The sequence below is a fragment of the Aulonocara sp. 'chitande type north' Nkhata Bay genome, linkage group LG4 (genome assembly GCF_057382095.1).
Source record: "Aulonocara sp. 'chitande type north' Nkhata Bay isolate Kocher_YH1m ecotype deep benthic linkage group LG4, A_spYH_male_GT1.1, whole genome shotgun sequence".
Taxonomy (NCBI): domain Eukaryota; kingdom Metazoa; phylum Chordata; class Actinopteri; order Cichliformes; family Cichlidae; genus Aulonocara; species Aulonocara sp. 'chitande type north' Nkhata Bay.
In genome coordinates, this window is record NC_141347.1 from 34,483,129 (window position 1) to 34,507,865 (window position 24,737).

The following is a 24,737-nucleotide window of genomic DNA, read 5'->3' on the forward strand; positions in this document are numbered from 1 at the left end:
AAAAACGCTATGCGTTGCCAGGTGTTTCATCGGATTCGAGGTGTTACCTCCTTTGACAGTATCACAGTATCAGCTTAAAGCACTTGTTGCAGGCTGCTGAGTTTGCATCTTTTGCTGTGAAGTACAGCCAGACTTTGCCATAATGGCACCGGATATCAGTACCCATCCCTATCCACAAGTCTCCATTTGTCATGCTTCTTTTCAGGTTCATGTTAATGTCATACTTTTCTTGTCTCATTCTAGCTGTTCTCAGTTTAGGTTATCATTTAGTCTTTTCCTCAGTTCGTCTTTGCCTTTGTTTTTGTTTTTACCATCAGCCTAAATAAACGGCGCGCTTTTTGTTATACTTTGTTTTCTTTCCTGTGTCTGCTTTTGGGTCCACTCCACAACACACTGGCCATCCTGGCTGTGACAGGATTCAGGTGTCATCACCTTTATAAGGGGACAAAATTGGCACTCTGGAAACACAGAAAGCAGCACACGATCAGGTGTTATGACCTAGAACATAATCGTTCCCTAACAATAAGTGGTTACCAAGTATCATATGATGTAAACGTGAAATTACCAGTAAGTGAAAAGTTACATTTTTTTGATAGTAGTGTAGAAAACAGTGAGCTTAGAGTCATCAAGACAAATACACAAAAAATCACTTAACATTGATTTCGCCAGAAATTTGAAATAAAGTAAATGACTTCAATGGGAAAATGATTTTAGGAAAATCTTTAATACTGAAATTAAATAGCAGCCCGAAGTCATGATTCCCAAAAGCCATATTTAGTAAAACATTCTCAAGTTTGACTTTTAAATTGTCAGATCTGTGAAGCATATCCTGAAAATCAAGTCAGCATTTGTAGAAAATATTTTCTGGGAGCTGCGGTGAACTGAGAAAATGTCATCTTAAAGTCATTTGTTTCCCATCAGTGTACAGAATATTCAAATATGTCAGTCAGATGTTGGCATTAAAGTGAAGGGATGAGTAATCAGATTGCAAAAAGCAGGATTTCTGAAATACTCTCATATGTATGTGCTTAATATTAACCTTTCTTAAAGTAGCCCTTTCCCTAAATTCAGCTTTTACTCTGAACGTCAAATTAAAACTTCCTCCCCGCTTCAAGATATTTCTGCAGCGCCCAAATCCGTCTCACCTTCCCCTCCACTTGGATGGGCTTTGATTTATAATTCTAAAGTAAACCAGCTGGGGCATGTTTGCATAGACACGCACACGCACACACACACACACACGCACGCACGCACGCACGCACAGCTTGTGTGCGCACTGATGCGTGAATATACACCAACAGCAGCGCCTCGCCTCTGCAGACAACTTCTAATACACTGTTATCTTTGTGTTTTTTCCACCTCGCGACTTATCGAGTGCAGCCTGCAGGCATATGACCAAAGGAGAGGGGAGCAGAGATGATTGATAATTAAGTGAAGTACCTGTATCGGTGACGTGGGTGGGGAAGACAGAGAGCGAGAGAGCGAGAGAGAGAGAGAGAGAGAGAGAGAGAGAGCGATGGAAGGAGGCGGGCCGGAGAGGAGAGAGAGGTCTTGCCTCTTGTCTTGCCGAGGCTCTTTGATTCAGTGGCAGTGGCTGAGACAACCCTGTTACCGGCCAATGTTAACCTGGTAAGTCCTCATGTTCTTCTTCTCTCTCTTTAAATCAGACCATTTGCCATTTATCTCTCTTTAGAAACGAGTAGAAGTTACTTTACAGGTCAGGAAGTCGGAAGAAATAAAGTTTGCGCATAAAATGGAAACAGATGAGGCGACACAACGCAACGCAGCGGCATATTTGGGATCTCCGTGCAAGTCAACATTAAGAATTGGTTCTTTTTTAAACCAAAGTAGCTGATATTGGTGTTTTGAATTATATGAATATAGAAACGGGTCGGTGTTTTTTTTTTTTACTTTCCGGGTGCTGAAGCGCTCCAGCAAACCAAAGGGAAACTTGGGCGCTGTCCACGGTGCTGAAAGTGTTCGCGTGTTTAAAGACGGTCCGGTTGTCGCAGCTTTATCTCTGTCTGTATTGACAAAGTTTCTCATGGATAACCCCTCTCTTCTCCACAGTGTAACTAAGAGCCCCGATCATACTCGAGACCAACAGCTCGTGGCAAAGCAAAGACAGATTCCCCTGAAGGACTCTGTGTATTTATCGGGTATCTGTGTCCAGATATAAATCCAGACCTTTGGTCAGACCCAACTTTAGAAGAAAAACACGCTCTTTATTGGATGACCACGACGTGTGAAGATGCATTGCGTGTCCGATGAGTGCAAAATCTGCCAGTTAAAGTCCGTGATCAAGAGCTCGGCGCAGACAGGAGTACCCGCGGTGAAGAAACCCGCAAGAAGCTCCACCCGGTAAGAAGTGGAAGAGTGATATTCAGTGAAGAAAGAGAAGAGAGTGGGGGCCAGCAAACAAACACCAGCGCGTCATCAAATGATGGGGATAAAGCACCTTCTGCTTCTTTTGGTTTACTTAGACCCTCTGAATGTCCTGTGCGCCGCCACCACCAACAAAAAGAACAAAACCCCGCTGAGGAGGATCCCAAAGGTGAAGGAGGTCAACGGCAGCACCACCGCGGTCCCCGGAGCCGCCGCCGTCCCGGGGAAGATCACCCAGGTCCAGGCTCCGCCGCTCGTCGCGTTCCAGCACGACACCTGTAAGGGCTACTACGACGTGAGCGGTCAGTTCGACAACGCGTTCGCCTGCAACAATACCGATCACCGCTTCTGCTGCGGCAGCTGCTTTCTGCGCTTCTGCTGCGCGGACCGGGGTAAGCGGCTGGAGCAGAACAGCTGCAACAACTACATCACCCCGGACTGGATCAAAACCCAGCCCCCGTCACCGGCGCCAACAGGTGACACGTACGACCCCGCGCTGGACCAGACCAACACCACAGTGTACATCACCTGCGGGGTCATTGCGCTCATCATTGCCATTGGGATTTCTGCAAAAGTTGCCTACGATAAAGCCACGAAGCCCCCTCAGGAAATGAACGTGCACAGGTGAGATCTTTTTTTCTTTTTTTAATGTTGTCACAATCCAATCTGGGAAATTATAAATTTTAAAAGATGTCCTTTATGTAATTTCAGTTTTACACTTGTGTTCCTGTCTGGACTCTGTCAGTGCCGTTTACTCATATAAATCTGAACCTGTTTTCATGTGTCAGAGTAATTAAGACTAATTCTTAAAACTACAGTTTATCAAATGATCAGATGGGGAAGCCTTTTTTGCAGATTGACACAGACTTCAGCTCACAATCAGATTTTTTGCTGTCAATTCCTTCCAATAGATTTAAAACCCAATCTATATAGTTGCTCTCATGGGGAATCAACTAATCTATAGTAACGCACATAACTTACACCTTCAGTATCATGGGTTCAGTCTACCCCATGACCTTTTAACATTACCATTACTCTTTTTCCCAGAGATTTGCTTTAAAAAAAATCATAGATACCTTTACAGGGCACACATCCCATTCTCTGGCAATCCTTGAAGGCGGGTGGTGGTATTTTATGTCCGTCAAACCTCCAGGGAATAAAGCAAATGCCACTGAAAACCATTATAAGTGATCACGTTCATCGTGATGGGAGTGGTCTCTTTTGCAATGACTTTTTTTTAAGTCCTCGAGGCACCAGTAGTGGTCACTGAATTGCTCAGTGAATATTAAAGCCACATAAAACCACATCCTGTAGCCATTTCAGTCACAAGCTGAACAAATTGCTGTATGATGTGTGGAACAGGCCAAAGGCAATGTTTGCCCCCCACACACACACACACACATCATGATCATCATCATCAGAAAGTCAATTATAAGATATTTTCCATGCAAATGACTTCTGTTTCCATCCTTATGTCCTGAATCAGACCTCTTCGTCTATTTTTTCAGCTTCAAGGCATTTTTTGTTGCCTAAAAATAATTCCGCTGACCAAATTATGGGCACCGTTGTGCATTTGAAAGTCTGCTGTGCTAAACACTGCAAATGGTGTGCTGTTGTATAGAAAGCTTTAACCTGGGTGTAAAATCTTGCAGTTTCTTATAATTTGAAAAATTTATGACTGTCAATTTGAAAGCTTGGAGTATTGCAGCTAGACTCTTAATAAATTACAAAGAATAACTGATCTTTCAGGACTGTATTGTCTGCAGCCCAGAAATAGCCAGATAACTGTGGAAAAATTCAGACTGTGGTTCATTTCAGCAGGATATATCATTTCCAAATTTCTCATTTATTTTCCATGCAGTGCAGTCTGGAGGCTTTGCATTGCATTCTAAGTGATAAAACGTGCAGGACCCTACTCCTTATTTGAATAAAACTGAGAACTTTGGTACTTTATGCAAATCAAAGGCCAGATGCAAGATCATTGGGAGCTTATTTCTCACTTCAAGTGTTGTCACTGTCTGTCTATCCATCCATCCATAGAACCCTAAAGCGACTGAAAACTTTGTTATCTTTCTTATCTTTAATAACAAAGGGATTACAGATAAAGTAAATCTACATTTTAATCATCCTCTTTGGCACGATAGCTCAAAATGCCACACTAGTTGTTCATGTTTGCTACCAAATGTGTGCAGCTGTGGTTTCAAATATGGCTCTTTCACTGTCTGTAGCTTTAAATGGAAGTGAGCCACTGTGGCCACCCCATCTTTCTGGAAGAGGTCTGTGAAATGGCAGCACACAGATCGCATGTCACCTGACACAGACTGAATGATACTTCGAATGGAAAAAATTATGCCTATCCTGCCTTTCTGAACTATTATTTTACAATGAACTATAATGTGATAATAATAATAATGATGATAGGAAACATTTTAGAAGCAACTTTATGCCAAATGGTAGCACAAAAGTCATCATGGAAAAACACCAAAGGATCTAATAGTTATGTCCTTGTTATTTGGCTTCACAGTTTTGACATGCATTGTGCTGACATTAAAGATAAAAGAAATAAACTTGGTGTTCAGTTCCTCAGATACCAGCAAAAGACCATGTGGCCTACTTTGCTCATGGCTGAAACATTTTAGGTAACAGAGGATCTGATGATGGACTGTTCTGAAGATTTAGCAGAGTGTGGTGACTGTAACTGTGATGCCATAATGTTACAGAAGTCTTTATAGGTTGCTTTCGTCCACAGGAATGACTTTTATGGTATCGTAGTATATCAGCTCATGCTGTTATAGAGTAAATTTCTACAGTAGGGGTTCTTTTATTGTTCGTGTGGTGTGTGGTTAGATAGAATTTCTTGTGTTTTGAATTTTGGTTTCCACCTTGAGATTAAAAAAATCTTTTTAGATGCATCTCCGTCAGCATTCCTGCAGAAAAAGTAAAATGGAAAACCACTGTCTGTTTTACTGTTTGATAGACATTTTCCACGTAGCTGATTGCTTCCATGTCTGATGGATATTCCGTCGTCACTGAAGCAGGTATTAAAAGGATAATTAAGGATAGTGTTTAATTAGTCGTAGGTTTGACTAAAATTGCATTTTCCACCCACAATTAAAGAAAAATTATAGTCAGTTAGTCACTGCTGGTGTTCAATAGTCTCTGGAGTCACCTCGTATTATCCATAGTTGACTCTGGACAGAGCAGTAGAGGATGTCTTGTTTCTCTCCAGAGCCCAGAAGTTGACTTAATGATAATTGCGCATTGTTATGCTCGGGTCATGAAGCTTTGTTGCCTGCTGATTTGAAAATGTCGAGGGAGATTACTCAGCTGTCTTTCTTAGAGAAACACAGTAACAAGTTCTTGATAGAAAATGTCCAAATTCAAGCTCTGACAAACAACACAAAGAAACCTTTTCCGCAAATCAATTATAGATTCAATTTAAGCTAGAGTGTTGGCTTTCTCCTTTCAAAAGCTGGCACAGCAAGCTTTTAATATCCATATGGACTTTATAATACAGTGTTGTGTTTGTAATGGACACAAAAATAACAACAAATATCATGATGCAGATTTTTTTTTAGTCTGTACTCTGAAAAGTGAAGCAACATTTAGATTTATGCCTTCGTACTGCTTTTCCATCCTAGCCATGGGGTGTACTTTCAAGTGGATCTGCTTAATGTCACCACTTCAATATGAGGGCTGGTGTCGAGAGTTTAGAGAGAGGACAATTAAACGAGGAGGCACGGCCTGCTGGGTGCTCAGTAGCATTTTCCCTCTTTTTATGATTTATTTATTTTCACCAGCCATTTGGCACATAGAGCTGTTGTAATGATGTCTGCTGGAATAGACCTCAGAGGCTGCCAGCAGACATTCATGCTGACAGCCGTGACCACAAAGAAGTAGTGGAACATGGGATCAGCTTTATATTTGGCAAGGGCCTGCTCCTGAAAAGTGTGAGCGTCTCTCTTAATTTCCGGTGCTTCTCCAAAGTGATTTAGACTCCTACCTCTGTGACTGAGGGAGGAATGTGAGCAGAATATTGAGCTGTTGGCAGACCTTTGCTGTTTGGTCTGTGACCTTCACCGAAACGCAAGAAATGTGAGTGAGAGCTAAAGTTTTATTGATCGCTTTTCTCGGAAAAAAAAAACAAGATGCAATTTATGCTAGTTACACATTTGGTGCTTGTGAGCGTTTGGGGCAGCGCGGTGCAGGGCGGTTGGTTTGACTTACCTCTTCACATCCACCAGGACACGGGAGACCACATCTAGGGTTTGGGAGCGGAGTCTGGTTAATGTTCAAACCCTTTATATGACAGTTTTATCAGAAAACGTATAACATCAATAAGGACGAGACTTCATTTGAAATGTAAAAGCTCCAAGTTTCCATAATTCTTATTCAAATCTAACCCTGCACAGCTCACCTGTAACTTTGTAGATGTTCAAAGACAAATGAAAGGCGTCTTACAACAATTCAATTCAATTCAATTCAATTCAATTTCTTTATTGTCCCACAAGGGGAAATTAGTTTAGCAGCAGGAGGATAAGAACAAACAGAACAATACTATAAAACAATAATAACAATAATAATGATAGAAAATTCAAGGACAATTATTTGCCATTAAGGAGACAAGACGCAGTAGGGATAAAAGAGACCTGGAGTCTTTTAGTCCTCCTCGGAGGTACTCTAAAACGGCGGCCGGAAGGCAACAACTCAAACTCACTGTGAAGTGGATGGTTCACACAATTAATAATAGAATGAGCCTTTCTAAGCACATTTCTATTGTAAATGGCCAAAAGTCCATCTTGCCAGCGCCCTGAAATTTTGCTAGCAGTTTTTACCAGAAGTCCCAACCGATTCTTATTCTTCACCGTCAGGTTACCAAACCAGGCAGCGATACAAAAAGACATCACAGATTCGATAAAACTTCTATAAAACAAGGACAACATCTCACATGAGACGTTAAAAGATCTCATTTTCCTTAAAAAGAACAGTCTTTGTTGAACTTTTTTAGTAGTGGCATCAGCATGAGATTCAAAACACAGTTTGACTCACTCACGTTCACGTAAATCACTGAAATTGGAGGATTTTTGCTTTCATTTCAGTTCAACAAGAAAACATATGCAATATTATACCTATCCTTTATATTAAAGTTGTTACATACACAGTGTTGCTATTAGATCTCTAACAACAGTAGGTGAGTTTAATTGCGGTGTTCCCCAAGGATCGATTCTTGGCCCTTTGTAATTACTATTGTAAAACTTGGTTTACCACAGTAATTATTTTTCTCAGTTCATTTTGAGGCTGCCTTCATTTTAAAATCTCTAATGTTCTGACTGTAAAATATGATCAGATTGGATTATGCATCTTTGACTGATTATTCTTGCTCCAAATTTTTTTCTTATTGTATCCTCAAAGATTCTTCTTTACATGAGCTTTTATGAATATTGTATATAGCCGAGCTCATGTAATCATGGCACAAAGTTTATCTAAACTTGTAACTTACTTTTAGGACTTTATTTTTACCAAGTACTTTTTTACATATTGAGTCTTCTTCTTTGTAAATAACATAGATAGATAGAATATATTCCATATAAACAGTAATCACATTTATAACAGCTGCTCCTACAGTTTTGAAGAAGCTGTGTGAAACTTGCTTCCTTCACATTTTGCAGTTTTATACCTGATTAAAGTTGGGTCAGTTCCTGCAAACTATACAGGATGTGCTCCTGCTGCACGCAATGAGGTATCAACTGGGACAATGCAAAATCAGGTCGCCTCTGTCTGTGAAAACGAAACAGCTAAAGTGTGCTCATCCTGGAAGGGAAATGCTATTAATATACAGTATATCTCCCAAAGTCACAGAGTTATGGAAAAGTGGACTATGTGGTTCCTTTAGGTTGACATTGACACAGTTAAACTGCCCTTTCATTTCTTCGAAGAAAGCGCACTGCTGGCACTCCGTGTCAGAGACAGACACTGAGCCTCCAAAAGTTGGAAGCAGAATTAGTGAAATATCACTTTTATTTTGCGGCTGCAAAGAAAAGACACGGATTTATCGCTTTGCAAACAGGCCTCGAGCTTGAGTCCGGTACAAATAACACTCTGTATCGTGTGCATTGCTTTATTGACCACCTGACTCCCTCGTGATTGTGGATGTAATTAGGATTTCCTTTTCGCCTTGCCCCAAACCTCTGTGGCTCAAATTGAAGCTGCAGCTAAACAAATTAAGAAGAGCTAAGAAAAGAAAATGTTGGCAGTTGGAAACGAGAACATATCAGTTCATGTTTTTAACATCACTGCGGTTTCCTTTCAGAGCCCTGGCTGACATTTTGAGACAACAAGGACCGGTTCCCATATCTCAGTATGAGCACGAAAACATCGCAGCGCTTGACGGGTCCCCCAAAGATGAGACACCGGTCAGAACCTTGAAGAATCATTACACACCTGTTCACGCTAAGGCAGCAAACCACGGTAGGTGACACTGACTGTAAAATAGAGTGTGTGTGTGTGTGTGAAGGCCAAATAACTGGCTTCATGTGTAGCTCTCACCGTACGTCCATTTACAAATCCAGCTTTACGATGTTGTGACGTGCAGGCGTAAACAGAGACCTCCTTTGCTCTGGTTAATCTGCCACAGCGTCCTGTGATTGGCGTCCAGTGAAACAGATCCTTTTTCTTGAGTTGCTCTGTAGAGCCAGCACTCACGGAGGTGCATAAATGAAGCACAATCCTCTGTCTGAGTTCTCCTCTTCCTCATGCTAAGGTTGCATAAGCCTACTCAGCATTGGCTAAAAATTGAGTCGTAAACTATAATGTTCTGCGGGATTACGCCAGCTTTTTGTCCAGAGATAATTCTGGTGTAACGCTGTTTCTGCTACTTTTATCTGGTTGGTCTCCAGATCCCTGCTCCAGGGATTAGCTTGTTTGCTAAGTGCCCTAGTATGGTGTCCCAGATTCCGTAGTGTTATGTTTTACTCTGGTGTCATTCTGCCTTCACCAAGTTTGTGTTTTACCAAAGAAAAGCAAACAAGAAAGAAAAGTAAATCACGTCTCACATAATCACCAACTCAGATGGTCGAAAATAATACAGTGTACATTCTTTTCCATAATTTTCCTATAATTTGTTGCCATTTTGCTCTGCTTTGGGATTCAAAGGTGAACTTCATAAACTCTCAAAACAACAGCCGAGACCCAGGGGGATGTTTTCTGAGATATTGCCTTTGCTACTGGAACTTATAACTGAATTAGTGAGTGTATCTTTAAAGTAATAAACTGCATTTTATTTGTCAGGGTTGAGCTAATACAATCACTTTCTGATGCAGTAGTAATTTGGCGTATAAGCTGCAGCACTGGTTCAAAAAGTTGTCAAAGCCAGGAAGCCTGCGGGAGAGGCACACATACACACATGCATGTCTGTTTGACAATCTTTATTGGCATTAATGCATTCTTTAAACATCACAACCAAACCTGAGACTATTACCTAAACCATAAACCAATTCTAGGTTTAACCCTGGCGATCGTGGCTCAACAGTTGGGAGTTTGCCTTGTAATCGGAAGGTTGCCGGTTCGAGCCCCAGCTTGGACAGTCTCAGTCGTTGTGTCCTTGGGCGAAACACTTCACCCGTTGCCTACTGGTGGTGGTCAGAGGGCCCGGTGGCGCCAGTGTCCAGCAGCCTCGCCTCTGTCAGTGCGCCCCAGGGTGGCTGTGGCTACAATGTAGCTGCCATCACCAATGTGTGAATGGGTGGATGACTGGTTGTGTAAAGCGCTTTGGGGTCCTTAGGGACTAGAAAAGCGCTACACAAATACAGGCCATTTATTATTTACCAACCCTTAACCTGAAACAGGCAGAAGTGACGCCAAAGTAGCAGAAATGCACTAGGGGTAAGTTTAAAAGCTCATCCGCTTTGATAAAACATTGAAGCAGCTTTTAGAATAAGCTTCAGTGTCTGTTTGTGTGAGTACAAACACTGTGTAAGGACTAGTCTGTGTGTGATTCACAAAGTGACACATAACTTTCTTCAGTATATGGTAACACCCACAGAAAAGATGTTGGTAAATTATGAAACCCGTGTTTTATTACCCGGCTATTGTTTGCTGTGTGAACAGAAGACCTCCCAGTGAACGGGTGAATGGTGACCTTAAGGAGGATGACGGATGTTTAGGCTGAGATGGCTGAAATTTTGGACAGTGATGGGAATTTAAAATGAGGAAAACTATCTCGTTTAAGTATTACAGTGTTAGTGCGAGCATTTACACGATGTATTGCAACATATTATTACTACTACTGTTAAGTATGTGGATTTGTGAGCCCACTCATTTACACCAGAAGAATGGGGAGAGTTTGTTGCTGCTTGGCAGCATGCGGCTTTATTTTCATTATCATAATTATTGTTAGCTTTACAGAACATTACAAAGACAGATCAGTTTATGCACAAAACACACACGTCTCATAAGACTGCGTTTGGTTTTCATTATATCGAGAAACTGAGGAAATTTAAGTTTTTATGAGGGCGACAACAAAACACTGCAGTAATTTTAAAGTAGTAGAAGAGGTCTGAGCTAAAGAGGACATGTTTATGTTTTAGTTCTATATTTTTATCCTTGGACTCTATTGGAGCAATTTACATTTCATGTTTCTTCACTGCTCGTCTGTTTCAAACAGTAGATGAACTTGAATTCCTGCTTCATCCTTTCCTTGACCTCATGGTGTTTACTATTTAAGCCAGCTATTTAAGCAGAAAAAGAAAGAAAGATGTCGATGATCCCACAGGTGCAGTATTCTTTTGGCAGCCTGAAACCATCCTCTGGATCGCTGCAACAAATCAGAGTTAATGGGCAGAGAGAATGAAGACAGATTTGAATAGACTTCTGTGAAACACTGATATACAACCATGAAAGAGAATAAAATATACTCAGAAGAAGCTACACTCAGCGGATGGGCTCTAACAGTATGAAGCTCATTCTCTCTTCTTAATCTTTTTTTATCACTGTCTTTATATGTTGTGATTAAAAAAATAGCCCTTCAAAGAATTATAAGCCTACAAGAGCCAAGTCATATCTCCCCAAAAAAAAGGACAGAGTTGGAAAAAAGGGGGGAAAACTCATTAAAAGAGGTTTATGACGTGTAGCAAGTTGTGTTCTGGATGTGAACTCGAAACATCAGCAGTGCGTTATGAGCAAATCGCACTTGCTGTTCCGGAGGAGAAACTGTATTATAGCCTACCAAGATATGATGGTGATGGAGTGTGTCTTCTGGTGAGGATAGTACCCCTCCAGAACTGTCCCAGAGTGAGCATTATCACTTCAATTTCCTAAAGTTTTGTTCTCTACTCTCATTTTGTCCTCTAAAGTTTCTATGTTTCTGCGAAAATAGGCGACAAATGTCTTCCACACTTTCCACACGGAGAATGAAATCATCCTTTCAGGACACTTACAGCAACTGGGTTCATCTTAGTTTTGATGGAAACAACTTTGGGCTGAAACTTTCAAAAGATGATGTCATTGCATCAGTTTGCTTGAAGAGTAGCAAAAAACTGTGTCTGTATTATATGTATTATACTTGTACTCCGTTATTTTACTTGACATTCAGATATAACTGTATATGGGAAGGAACCCACTGTGGTGAATACAAAAGACATTAATCCTCTGCTTTAACAGCTTTCACTCCCCCGAGAAAACGTTGCACCGCATTTTTAACCCTGGCTGGAGGGATTTGTTCACATTCAGCCACAAGAGAATTAGTGTGGCCCAGCACTGATATGGGCTAATAAGGCCTGGCTCACTGTCAGCGCTCCAAAGGTGGTGCATGGGACTGCTACCTGACAAAACTGTCAACACCTTGCACCATGTTTCCATCTTCAGTCTGTTGTTGCCTCCTCTCTGAAGGATTTCTGTAGGTGAGGGACATTTGATTTTTGCTCATATGGGTAATTGTACATCCTCCTGCAGGACTAATGAGCACAATCACCTTTTCAAACTAGAAACCTCGGTGTCAGGTCAAGATGCCAGATGAATCGGCTGTCCTGGTGAGCAGATTTGAACAATGCAAGAGAAAACATTTTCTGCACGCAGATGGTTTTTGAGGAAAAAGACAAACGCTGCTCTGAATAAAGAGTTTGATTTTGTTTATTTGTTTAATCAGGTGACTGATACCATTTTCATCTGTTTATATAGGATATCAATCTCTGCAACCAGCATCTAGTTAGATTAGCTTAGCAAACTGGGGGAAATAGTCTGTTTATTTCTGTCCAGTGGTAACAAAATCTGAAATGTCCCTAGAATTTTGACCTAGAACTATTTGGAGCAAAACTGGAACATGATAACAGCAAGAAGCTGGCCTGAAGACAAATATTAAAACATTGTATATTTAGTGCATTATCTGTAGCAGTAACATATGTCCAAAGGAAACAAGGTTAACCTTAGCCAGAACACACCTTAAAGCAACATGTTTTTAAACTTCCCAGCAGCTGCAGTGCAGCTCAACATGTCGATGCCCTTTTATGCTTCTCTATATTTCATGGAGGTGAAATGTCACACTTTTAGGTCCTGACACACTCCATCTCAGTTTCAGGAATAATTAACAATTGTAAAAAAAAAAAAATGAAGATACCACTATATTTGGTATTCCAAGTATAACAAATGTGTGGGAACCATTTTGCTTTGGTGACACTCATATGGATCCTGCTGCTGTAAGTAACCCTTTAAAACTAAATAAGAGTAAGCCAAACTATTTCAGGCTGGAGTTTGTTGTCAATGAGTGGAGTCATGGAAATAGAGGGAGTCATACAGTGTTTTCCTCAAAGTTTGCAAACACATCAAGTAGAAATAAAATAAAATAATAAATCGAAGCGGCTTTAGGCTCAGGCTGCCTCGCAGGAGCAATTTATATCATGGTGAGCGTCTCCAGCTCATGGTTTTAGTGTTTTAGGTGTTTTCCTTTGAGTGTACATTAAAAATCAGGCACTAAAAGGAGTGAAAAATGCTGCCTCCCATCCTCGGATATTTCCTGATTTCTTTCAAGGTCTCAAACTAACAGTGGTGGTCAAAGTGCGTCAGTAATCAGGCTTTAGTCATCCTCTGGGTTTGATAAAAGGAAACAAACGAGCTGTGTTGCCGAGGCGTGATGAAGACCAGGCCTAATGCTCCCACTTGTTTCTTCTCATTATGATAATTTGAAATGCTGTTCGATCTCCGCTTCCCCTGGCCCAAAGGTCTGAGTGATGTTATTGACTTTGAAGTGGCTCTTTGGAGAAATAGGCATTTAACTCTTTGCTAGTTAATGCAGAGAGGTGCGAACCGAGAGCAGAGAGGAGGAGGAGGAGAAGCTGTTTGATGAACCACCTCTACGAGTTTGCATGTTTTTTTTTTTTAAAAACGTTTTCATCTGTTAATTAATGCTGCCGTTTTTCATTTTCTTTTAGGCAGCTTTGTGGGAGACAGGAACACTCAACACTGCCACGGTGCTAGCAGACACCTTGTGTTGCTCCTTTGTGTTCACACCAGGCTCTCAGTTACACCCGTGTTCATCCCGATGAGGGGAAATCACCGATTACAGATCTTTTAACACAAACGGGGTTTAAGCTTTAGCATTGGTCATTCTTACACATACGCCTCCAAAAGTCTTAAAGACTTTAATCTAGTCTGAATTATATGAAAACCCAGTTCTGTCCTTACTAAGGTTCCAAAACCTCTGCAGTTTTATCAAAGGCTTTCAGCTACTTCAGAAAAAACAAAGGGCCACTGAAAAGAGGAAATATGAAACCTTGAAATCTGCTGATTTCATTTCTGGCATCCTTAAGCAATGCATATTGACAAGCTAATCAACCCACCTGAGAGTCAGTTTTGCCAGTTTTGCCATTTTATCCCTGTTTAGTATTCTTGTCATCTGCGGCTGCTCTTTTATAAAATGGCAGAAACAGCTGGGAATTCACTGCAGACTCTCCTTAGTTCAGAAGCGCAGCCACACCAGCATTTAACATGGTGAAATGTTTCTGTTAAATTCTTTCCAATAGAGCGTTTTTAATCAGTGGATTTACCTGAGGGGGTCAAGTAAATTCAGGTGAGTTGAACTTTGGCGATGTTGCTCTGGTAGCCAATAGCAAACTGTCTTGAGAGCAGTGATCTGTGAAGGAGTGAGCGACTGACTCTGAAGAGGAAAAGTGTGTTTCGGCATTCGTTGGTCCAATTTATCTGACTTCAGTCATTTTAATTATCTTGAGTAACATTGTTACTGTCATTGCTGCTCACAAAACAGAACCAGAATTCAAAAGTTGTTTGGGACTTTTTTTTGTAGATTTTCAGATGGCTCTCAAAATTAAATGACATTTTAAACTAAAGTACGGTCTTTTAGTTCACGTGCATGTACAAATATTCGAAAGATTTCAAATATTTTACCATTTGTTTGGTTCCGTTTTCGCATCGATGTAATCTGCAGGATTTCTGTTGGCCAAGGTTTTCAACTTGTGAGTCTCATAATGTTATTAGAGGAAAAATGAATGAGACTTCACAGCACACTTGCAACTATGAATACTAAAAAGTCACCATTGTCACAATATGAATGTTTTGAATGCCAGCTGGCCCAAGAAGTGCACAATAATCCATGTTTTTACTTTACTTTTCATGTAACTTTTCATAATCTTTGGAGAATCCAGGATATCGAGCAGCTCTGCTGCTCCAACAGTGACAACAAACTTGGAAAATAACTGAATGTGAAATATCTTCCTTAGGTCCTCCGAACACTAAGATATTCACCAGTAGAGGATCGAACAAATGAAGAGATCAGTAACAGCAGGGAAGGATTCACTTAACAGTTGTCAGTCTTAACATGATGATGCAACTGCCTTTTGAGTTGTGAAACAGATGATGTCAGCTTATCTGAGTCTGCATCACGAAGCCTGTGTCTCAACTTGAGGCACAGTACACAGCACGTCCTTTAAACTCTCAAATTTGTTGCTGAAATATTAATTTTCCACAATCTTTGTCTCACCAGGACATTACGGAAAAGAGAACCTGCGCAGCGGAGGCCAAGACATGCACAACTTCATCTCCTCTGGGTTTGTCACACTTGGACGTGGCCACTTGAAAGGTAGTCCATCCTCATTATCTGTTTTTCACTTCACAGTACAGTGAAGTGCAGAATAACAATCATTTCACTCGCTGTGCCGTGCTGTCGAGCTCTTTCTGCCAAATGACTGTGTGCAGGACTGCGCAGTAAAAAAAAAAGTCAAAGAATGTGACTTTTGTTTCAGCTCAGTGGAAACTGGACGCTACAATCATAATGGCTTTAAGTGACATCTTGCAAAGTTCCCACACAGACACACATTTCTTATCTATGATTAAATCCACACTTCCAATGACAAAGTAACACTTTCCAACTCTGTAGGCAGCCAGTGTGAACGTAGCATGGCACAGTTGTAGATTTCCCTCCTATTGTCCTGTAAGGAGCATTAGATTAAGAATGAGCCGTAAACAAGAGGCCTGTTGTGTTTTTATAGCGCAGCACTCCATAGACGAATCGGGGCAGATGTCCTGGCAGGGCGATCTGGACATCCCCATGTCCTACGGTATGTTCTCTAAATCTTCCATTTTCCAGCCACACAACCTGTTTTCTGCTCACACCTGATAAGAGAAGTTGCTCACACTTCACACACACACACGGATCAGTGGAGTGCCCTTGGCCGATAATCACAGCTCAGTCACCGGGTGTACAGTGCCAGAGTTGTAATATTTTATTTATTCTATGGGAGGTGGTTCTCAGAGCCCTTGGATTTCTGCTGGTGGCTGTTTGACAGCAGCTCTGAATGAATACACTGGTCGGCTTTATTTGTATGACCTCTACGCACAGGTGAGGATGTCAGACGTTAACAGGGCTGCTTTGATGCTTATAAGTGAGAGTCTAGCCAGGGGTTAACACTTTTCAGCAGTCGGGAAGGTAAGTGAAAGGTTCACAGTCTGAAGTTTGTTTGTTTTTCCTTCTTTTGTTGAGTTAACATGTGATTAGTTGTTTTCACATGTGAATTCCTGGAGAATCAGGTTGAAATGGCCCTTTCTCAGCTGTGTCACGCAGCAGATGATCCTCTGTATCAGATGTTTTATTACTACTGGAAATATTGAATTTGCTTATGGCGATGAGTCGCATGTCACCCACTTTCTGACTGTGAGTTATCCAGATAATTACCTGCTCTATTTGCACGAGGGAGCTGGGAGGGTGAAGTGCGCTTAATGTCCAACGTGACTCATTTGGACATTTGGTTTCTGACACACAGCTCTGCTGGGTAACGTTTAGAGAAGATCGAGGCTGCAGGACGTGATGAGTGACTTTTATGTGACTTTGATCGGGAAAATACTTGCTTCTTAATCGTGTCTTTAGTCTTATGTTCTATTATTGAATGTTGAATCTGCTATTGAATCCTTTCCAGTTCTTAAACCTAAAATGTGTGGTTCATCTTTGAAGTTCTCACTTTTAACATCATAACTGATCCGAATTCTCAGGAGACTGCAATTCAGACCCATGAAGAACATTTTGTTGCAAGCTTGTCTTTTTAAGTGACAATGATGTGCCAAGAGGTGTTTCTCCTTTAGAAAGTGTGGTGGCAGGAGGACTGGTGATTGAACTGATGATTGTAACCTGATAGGTTTCGACTCCCAGTGATAGAGAGCGACAGAGAGAGCGACAGTGCAGTGGAAATGGCTTTGTGAGATTAAAAAAAAAAGTCTAGTGTCGTTAAAAAGGGGAGAACATTTCTGGATCATTCAGCTTCACACAACCTGAACAAGTTAAATTTGGACCAGTCGAGTTGACCAGCTCGCAGTCCTAACATGTCACCTGAGAAACGCTGAAACTCGTCTCGGTTATGTCTGCACAGACTCTCACTGAGCTAAAACCAGCGAATAAGTGTGTGTCTGTCTGGAAAGATTACATTTGGATTATTGTAAAATTATTGATTGTTGTAAAAATACCGAGAAAAACTCAGTACTCAACATAAAGAAAAGCTCAAGAAAGGACTTCAAATTGCAAATTGTTTGCAACTTCACTCTATGTATGTGAACATTTATCTCTAAACCTTAATATACATACGTAAAAGATACGCTTTTTCAATAAAACCCAGATATAAAGATCAGAGATGATAATTAATCAATTTAAAAATTATCTTTTTAAATGTATTAATGACCACTGAATGTTTTATGTACAGGACTGTGCAAGAGGTTTGAGCCACCCCTCATTTCTTTATATTCTGCTAGAAAAATGGGAAATGTGTGCAGGATGTTATTGTACATACGTTTTTTCAGTTTTTTTAAGGGCACATTGCACACCGTGCTGACACATTTCAGCTAATGACAAAATGCAATTTCATTCTTATGAAGCTGGATTATTTTCTTTTGCAAAAAAACTAACGAATCATGTGTTTAAGCATCAGGCTGTTAACAACAATGTGCCTAAATAGCTGTTTTAAAGTTGGTTCTTTGCCGTCTGTGTGAACTCAATACTATCTTTCCTTGACTTAAGTGGCTTTTTAATGCTTAAATGACTAACAGGAAAAAACAAACAAACAGTGTCCACAGAATATTTTGGAAACACCTTCAGAAAGCCTGTAGATCTCCCGCTGGAGAGCACTAAAAAAAATACAACAACGTCCGGCTCCTTGGAAGCAAAAAAAAAAGGAAATGAGGGGTGGCTCAAGACTTTTGCACAGTACAGTATTTTCCCCTGAGGCTAACTTGAGATAAGAAGGACTTGCTCCGAAGCAACAGAACCAACACCAAATAAAATATAGCAGAATGCGTAAAAGCTTTTCATTTAACAGACACAGAAAAACCTTAAAATCTAAGAGTAAAGCGAAATTGTTGCCACTGATAATGAATTTGTTGACATCTATTGTTGGGAACTGGCAAAATCTCAGCCTTGAAGCTCCCTTACAGTAGCACACTGAAGAAGTTGGAGGTAATGCAGAAACTCTACTTGGAAATATTATGAAAGAAGCAAATCGATTTCAAAAGACACAAAATGAGTCAACAGAAATGCTGAAAGTGAAGCTAGCATGCGCATGTCATTAAAGCAAATACTGAACAGCAGTTCATGAAAGCTGGAAACGTCAGCTTTCATGAACTGGATGAATCCCTCTAACTAAAGAGTAACACTTCAGCTGTTGTCTGAGGCAGCGACCCTCTCCTGACTGTACCTGTCACCCTCTCACTGCACCTATTAGCTGACACGCTTTAGCAGCCTGATGGCGGTAGCTGTCACTTCAAAGCGGAGGTCCTGTCAGCTTCCATCATACGTGTCTTCGTTTAACAGCTGGCTGTCGGCGGGATCCCCCCCCCACACACACACACACACACACTTCCCGAACACACGGCTACTGTCAGGAGGAAGTAGACTGACAGATGTGCACGTGTCACAGCTGACTGCATCCTGCCCTGGCTCCAAATCTGCTCCAAAAACATTTATTTATTTATTTGTTTTTAGCAAAGATCATCCACAGCGAACATCTGCACAGGTCAGCTGTTCCAGGCAGACATCACGTCCTTAATTCTGGTTCATGTGAAGAGGTGGAAAGTTCATTTACTCAAGTTCTGTTGTAGTCAGAGACCGTTTGGAGGAATTTTACACATTTCATTCTTTACTTCCTCCCCTTTCTTTCTGTTCTCCTTACCTTCCTTTTCTGGTCTTGCTTCCTTCATTGCTTCCTCTCTCCCTTTCTCCCTTGTGTTATTCTTCCTGTATTCCTCTTTTAGTTTTCAGTTTGTTCCTTTCTTTCACTCTTTCTAGATTGTCACGATGCATTCTCCATTACTTTTCTCCATCCTTTATTTATCTTTTACTGCATTTATCATAGTTTTTGTCCTTCCTGCTTCACCTTCGATGGATCAGTTACCATTAAACACACCAGCGTTGGAGATACAAGGCTTTGGTCACACAGACCAGGTTCAGTAGTTGAACACATTATATCAGTGAAAGAAGAACTATTTCATTAGAAGTCCATTTTCTATTCAGGTACATCCTGGATGCGTTTATTGGCCTAAAAGGCTGGATGAGACATTCACAATCACTCCGTTAGACAATATCTAAGCATGAATACTTTGACCTTACGCCCCATATTGTGTGTGTGTGCAGCATTGTTTTGTTTGTGTGGGGGTGCTATAGTGACAGGAACAGTACAAACAGTACAGATTTGAATGTACGTCAGTCCCACCAAGCTGTTAAACAAAGATCCAAATAATGTCATTAATATTCATGCACCTGTGATATAACATGACTCTCTGAGCTTTGAGTGCATCCACAGAGACACACGAGCATCTCTGGTTTGCCTGCAGGAGTGCTCGGATCAGGTGGTAAAGTGACTAAGTGAGGCTGGATGGATTATATGTAGCGATGCTGCTTAACAGCTCCAGATATCAGTTTATATGCAAGTCAAGCAGATGCAAACAGCTGATGTTTCTAAATATTTTAACTGAATAAAACTGCTTGAGATGCTCCGTGTTTTGGTTTATCCAGAAGTGTGATCACTGTATTTGTTTTGTATAAGGTCTGGTTATGAGATAAGGCAGGAGAAAGCAGGGTGAGTGGTTTATTTTAAGGCCAAAAGTAACATAATTCAGTTTATTTGATTTTTCCTGTTTAACTCCATCATAATTACAAGAGGGTCTACTGTTACATTGTTGATTTAGAAAAGCTTCCTTTAGTAAAAACGCTTGCGCTCCCTTTTGCAAGTCAAGGAATGTCAGTTTAATCAAAGTAGCACAGATTTTAAGGTTTTGTCTAAGAACATGTTCCCAAAGGAAAGGAAAATTCAAAATAAGATCTCTTCTTTGTTCAGCCTGTTTCTCTGAGTTTAATTTGACATCAAAATGACATTCAGGGCATTTTCCTTCTTTCTTTTATCTGAAATAATTAATCAGCAGCGCTTTAGATAACAGTACGATTCAAAGAAAGCTTGACTGGCTTGTGCATCAGTATCAGAAATTTGACTCAGTGATGGAATTAAAGGCTCAGCTTTGTTCTCAGAGTTCTTAGATCTACATCTAAACTTCAGATTGTCATTGATGTGACACAAATCTGTCTATTCTGGTTGGTCCAGCACATTTTTTGGTAGATTTTTCAAGTTTTTATTGCTATTTCATTTTTTAGAAATGACTTTCTACCATCCACGACCGGTGTTACACAAGTTAGCTACAGAGGCAGCTTCTTTCGCTGCGTCCTCAGTCAAACCTGTTTGCACTGGCTGTTGGATGGTTTTATGGACAGAATTTCTAGGCAGAGCCAAGAGGCTGAAGATCACCTCTTTTTGCTGCTGGTGTGGTCCTTCATCAGGCGCTGGCCTTTAGCTCTCACTGGGGTGGTTTGCAGCGTGAAGTGTGAAGCGCCAAGAATGAAAATTAGCAGCTCCAAGTCTGAGACCATTGTTCTCAGCTGGAAAAGGGTGGAGTGCCCACTCTGGGTTGGTAATTAGAGGAGAGACCCCAGGGTAGACCCATGACATGCCTGAGTGATTGTCTCTTTCAGCTGGCTTGGAAAGGCCTCAGTGGCCCCCTGAAAGAGCTGGTGTAGGTGACAGGAAGCGGGGTTTCTGGGCATCTCTGGTTGGACGGCTGCCCCCACATCCTGGACCCAGATAGGGAGCAGAATGTAGATGGATGGACTTCTTTCAAAAGTAGTTATATGACTTTACCAATTATTACACATACATTAGTTTTTCTGTAGTTTTAAATGTTTATTTTGAAACAGAGAACGTTGCTACAGTATTTATTGTTGCGACTACAAAGAAAAGGGTGCCGTAAGCAGCAAGAGTTTTCCTCCAGCTGTTGACATTTAAAAACAATTAGCAATCATTTTCTACTAGTAAAGTAAAATCTGCAGCTTTAAAATACTGTTTAATGGAGTAAATCAGCCACAAAAGCCGTGCAGTAACACGGTCCAGTCATGTTTGGACTGCTGTTTCCCGAATAGTTGTCGACTCACTGTAACTCTGAGGCTAACGTGTAATATCTCGGAGGTTAAACAGTCCCAATGTGTGCATTTAGCGAACATCTCCCAGACATCTTGTGTACAAACATCCCCCTCGTCCTCGGGGCTTATTCATCTCTCTCCTTGCTTTCCCCGCCTGTGGCATCCACTGATGTGCATCCTGCTTAATTACTTTTTCATGAGTTGCTCCCTGTTTTCATCCTGAGGGAATTGTCTTCCAACCTCCCCAACCCCCCCACCTCCCCACCCCGTCATCCCAATCCACTTAAGGTGACCTTGTCTTATTGGGACGCACTGCTGCAGCGCTCCCACCTCCCCTTGCTTTAATCCCTCCAGGCCTACAGTGTGTCTGTGCCTATGCATGTATGGGGCTGCGTAGCTGAGTGTGAGTACAAATGGAGGGGTGTCAAATTGTGCCAAGTAGGTTTCACTTTCCAGTTTGCCTCCATTACCGAGTCCTTATATAGGCTCGTCTTTACAGATGCTCGTAGCGGCTGAAAATCTGAGCATGCTGTAACTGAAAACGTCAAACGTGAGAATCACTGATCAATAAAATCCTGTAAGGTGACATCAGCCAATTGCATACTCATGTTTACCAAACTAGACTATGACGCTTTATATTGATTCAAAGGGATCAGTGGTGAGTCAAGCTCCTTCTGGATCCAGTGACGGCTCCCTGCTGCTGCTGCTGCTTGAAATTCTTTCTAAAGTTTCCAACTTCATCTGGAAAGATAAGGATGTGCACCAGCAACCGAGATTTTATTGGTTATAGAAGATCATGCATTCTCCCCTCAGTGTGCAGCCACCGTTTGTGATTGGAGCTGATAATGTGTAATTATTTTTGATATCTGATTTTGAATAGGCTTAATGCTTCCTCGACAGTCTTGGTACAAATATCCAAATATCACTGGGTTGAGATTGTGGTCGTTGTGGAATGCGTCTTGAAAAAAAATGCATGAAATGAAAAAAACTCCTCTAAAAGAAAAGAACTATAATATTTTTGAGTCTAAAAGGGAGACATGTGGTCTAAAACAAAGAATTAGCGATGAAAGAAAGTCTCTTAGAGAATTTTGATTCCTCTGAAGCAAAATATTCTGTTAGTAATAGTCAATGAAGCCAGTGTGTACAGTTGCACTACTGGTACTGAGTGGGTGTGCCCCATTCTACACTCCAATAAATGTCCCATTCAGCTGTACAGTAAGTCTCCCATTTAGCCGGTGGATGTTTCCCAGCAAACCTTCTGGCATTTACCCGTCTCAGAGCTCCTGGGTGGTGAAATAAGATGAATTGAAGGACCATCTGCATCTGCAGCTTGTCTTTTTCTTATAAATCTGCCGTTTTTTCTTTTTGCCGCTTCTGGAAATGGAAATATTTTTCAACAGTAAATCTATTTTGTTTTTCCCAGTGTGTACCGTTTCAGCTACCTGCTAAACCAAAACAGCCTTTTATTGCTCAACCAAGCCTTCAATTTTCTGGCAGATTTCATGCTCAGTGAGGGTCACAGGCACCAATCAAAATGTTGCTGGTATCATTTTTCGATAGCTACTACATTGTGCATCGACACTACACTCATAATGATAAGCAAAAGTGATGCTGCCTATTTACATAAGACTGTCCAAATAACAACAACAAGAACATTTCATTCACTGCCGGCCTTCAGACTGGTGTGCAGGGTGGTAAAGGAAAACCAGACTGTGCTCACATTTTGGTAAATGACTCAGTTTTTATTGACTTTGCAGTTATTTTTCATCAATCATTACATGCTTTGACCACAGTTTGTTCCACAATTAGTCTTTTCCCAACATTAACTTAACTCATTCACTGCCAGCCATTGGCAGTGAATGAGTTAAACCCATTGACTCATTCACTGCCATTGACGGCTATAGACGTCAATGGCAGTGAATGAGTTAACAATAGTGCATGCTTATGCTCTGTTGTTAGGAGGCTACAAGCAGCATCAATATCATAAAATTCAAGTTATGTGAATATAAACATTATTATTATTATGAAATTAAAATATTATGCCTATATAAGCTGTTGTATGTGCAAAAATGAGTCGTTTCAGCCCATAGGTAGGCGGTTGCTAGGCAACGTGATGATGTCACCATTTCTGGCATAGATAAATATCTTCAGGAGCCCTAACATGTACCTGTGTTTGTGTGTTTGGTAACTGAATTCCTCACCTTGTAGAGCGACATCATGAACAACAAGATGTGGTTTGTTACAGTAAGATTAAAATAAAAAAATTGTCACTGCAAATTGTTTGACAACAAGCCTTTTGATAAGAGCTACTGTTTCTTTCAACCGATTAATATGCTTCCTTCCAATCTTCATATTTATTATTTTATAAAAGATACAAGATCGGAGATGTTCCACGACCGCTATATGTCACAGAGTTACTGAGCTTACAGAGCTACAGGACTTCTATTACAAGGGCAGGAAAGTCTGTGATAGACCCGCTGTGTTCTGCCCACACAGACCAGTTCCCATCCCAACACTTATCTAAAACCAGCAGGGCTACCAGCAGCATCTGATGTATAGTCTTCACAGGTGGTGAAACAGAGCACGGCAATGCTGCTGGTTTTCTACAGGAAATACGACTAGATTAAAAAAAAAAGAAGAAGCTGTTTTGTTTTTCATCAAGTCTCGTCTTCTGCACGCTTACTTACAACCCACAGCTCATCTCCCAGCTGGTCACATCTATACAAATGGCAGACGTGGCGTGGGATCCAGGTGTAGACGCAGCATCAAACCTGCTCCATTAAGATGATCAGAGCATTCAAAGGGCTGAGACTCAAAGGCAAGGCATCACATCGGGCGAAATACAAGTGCCTTATCCCTGCAGCGTTTCATCCTGCTCTGCTTTACATATGAACCTAAACGCACAAATCTTGTAAAGGCAAACTGCGCTACTCTCACTATCAGACACCTTTTTTCAGCATAGTGGGGTGGAATAAAATATTCAACATGATGTCAGGGTCATACGGCCTTTGCTGCGGTTGTTTACTGAGATGAGAGGAGCAGGTGGTAACAAGGTTAAATGGACTATTTTTGCATTGTGTATTTATGCAGAAAAATGAATCTGCTTTTATTCCAAAGAGTAATTGGTTTATTTGCATAATATTGCTGGGCCACCATGGGATTATATTGTCATAGAAACTCCATTTTTAAAAGAAGAGCCCATTAGAAACATTTGTCTGTGAGAGACACTTACACTGTCAGCTATTATTTTAACTCAGTTTAAATGCACTATATTTACATGTTGGATTGAGAAATGAGGTAAAAGCTGCAGTCTTCTGCATTTAATTTGGAAGTAAAGTCACAGGAACATAAATAAGTCTTTCTCGCTATAATAATATTTGTCTGTCTTCATTATTAACATTAAGAT

The 24,737-nt window shown here is 40.9% G+C and overlaps 1 protein-coding gene across 3 annotated transcripts in view; it reads left to right on the top strand.

Annotated features, from left to right (window-relative positions):
* Positions 1-1,588: 1,588 nt before the first annotated feature.
* The window catches only part of shisa6a (shisa family member 6a), an 85,563-nt gene continuing 62,414 nt past the window's right edge, over positions 1,589-24,737 (top strand). For 2 of the 3 annotated variants that reach the window (XM_086290128.1, XM_086290130.1), the window contains exons 1-5: positions 1,589-1,629; positions 2,071-3,009; positions 8,696-8,853; positions 15,374-15,469; positions 15,879-15,947. In XM_086290128.1, coding sequence (XP_086146254.1) covers positions 2,441-3,009; positions 8,696-8,853; positions 15,374-15,469; positions 15,879-15,947 — 892 coding nt within the window. In that variant the 5' untranslated portion in view covers positions 1,589-1,629; positions 2,071-2,440. Of the gene's footprint in view, positions 1,630-1,725; positions 3,010-8,695; positions 8,854-15,373; positions 15,470-15,878; positions 15,948-24,737 lie in introns of those variants that run through there. The other variant, XM_086290129.1, reaches the window with a different exon arrangement.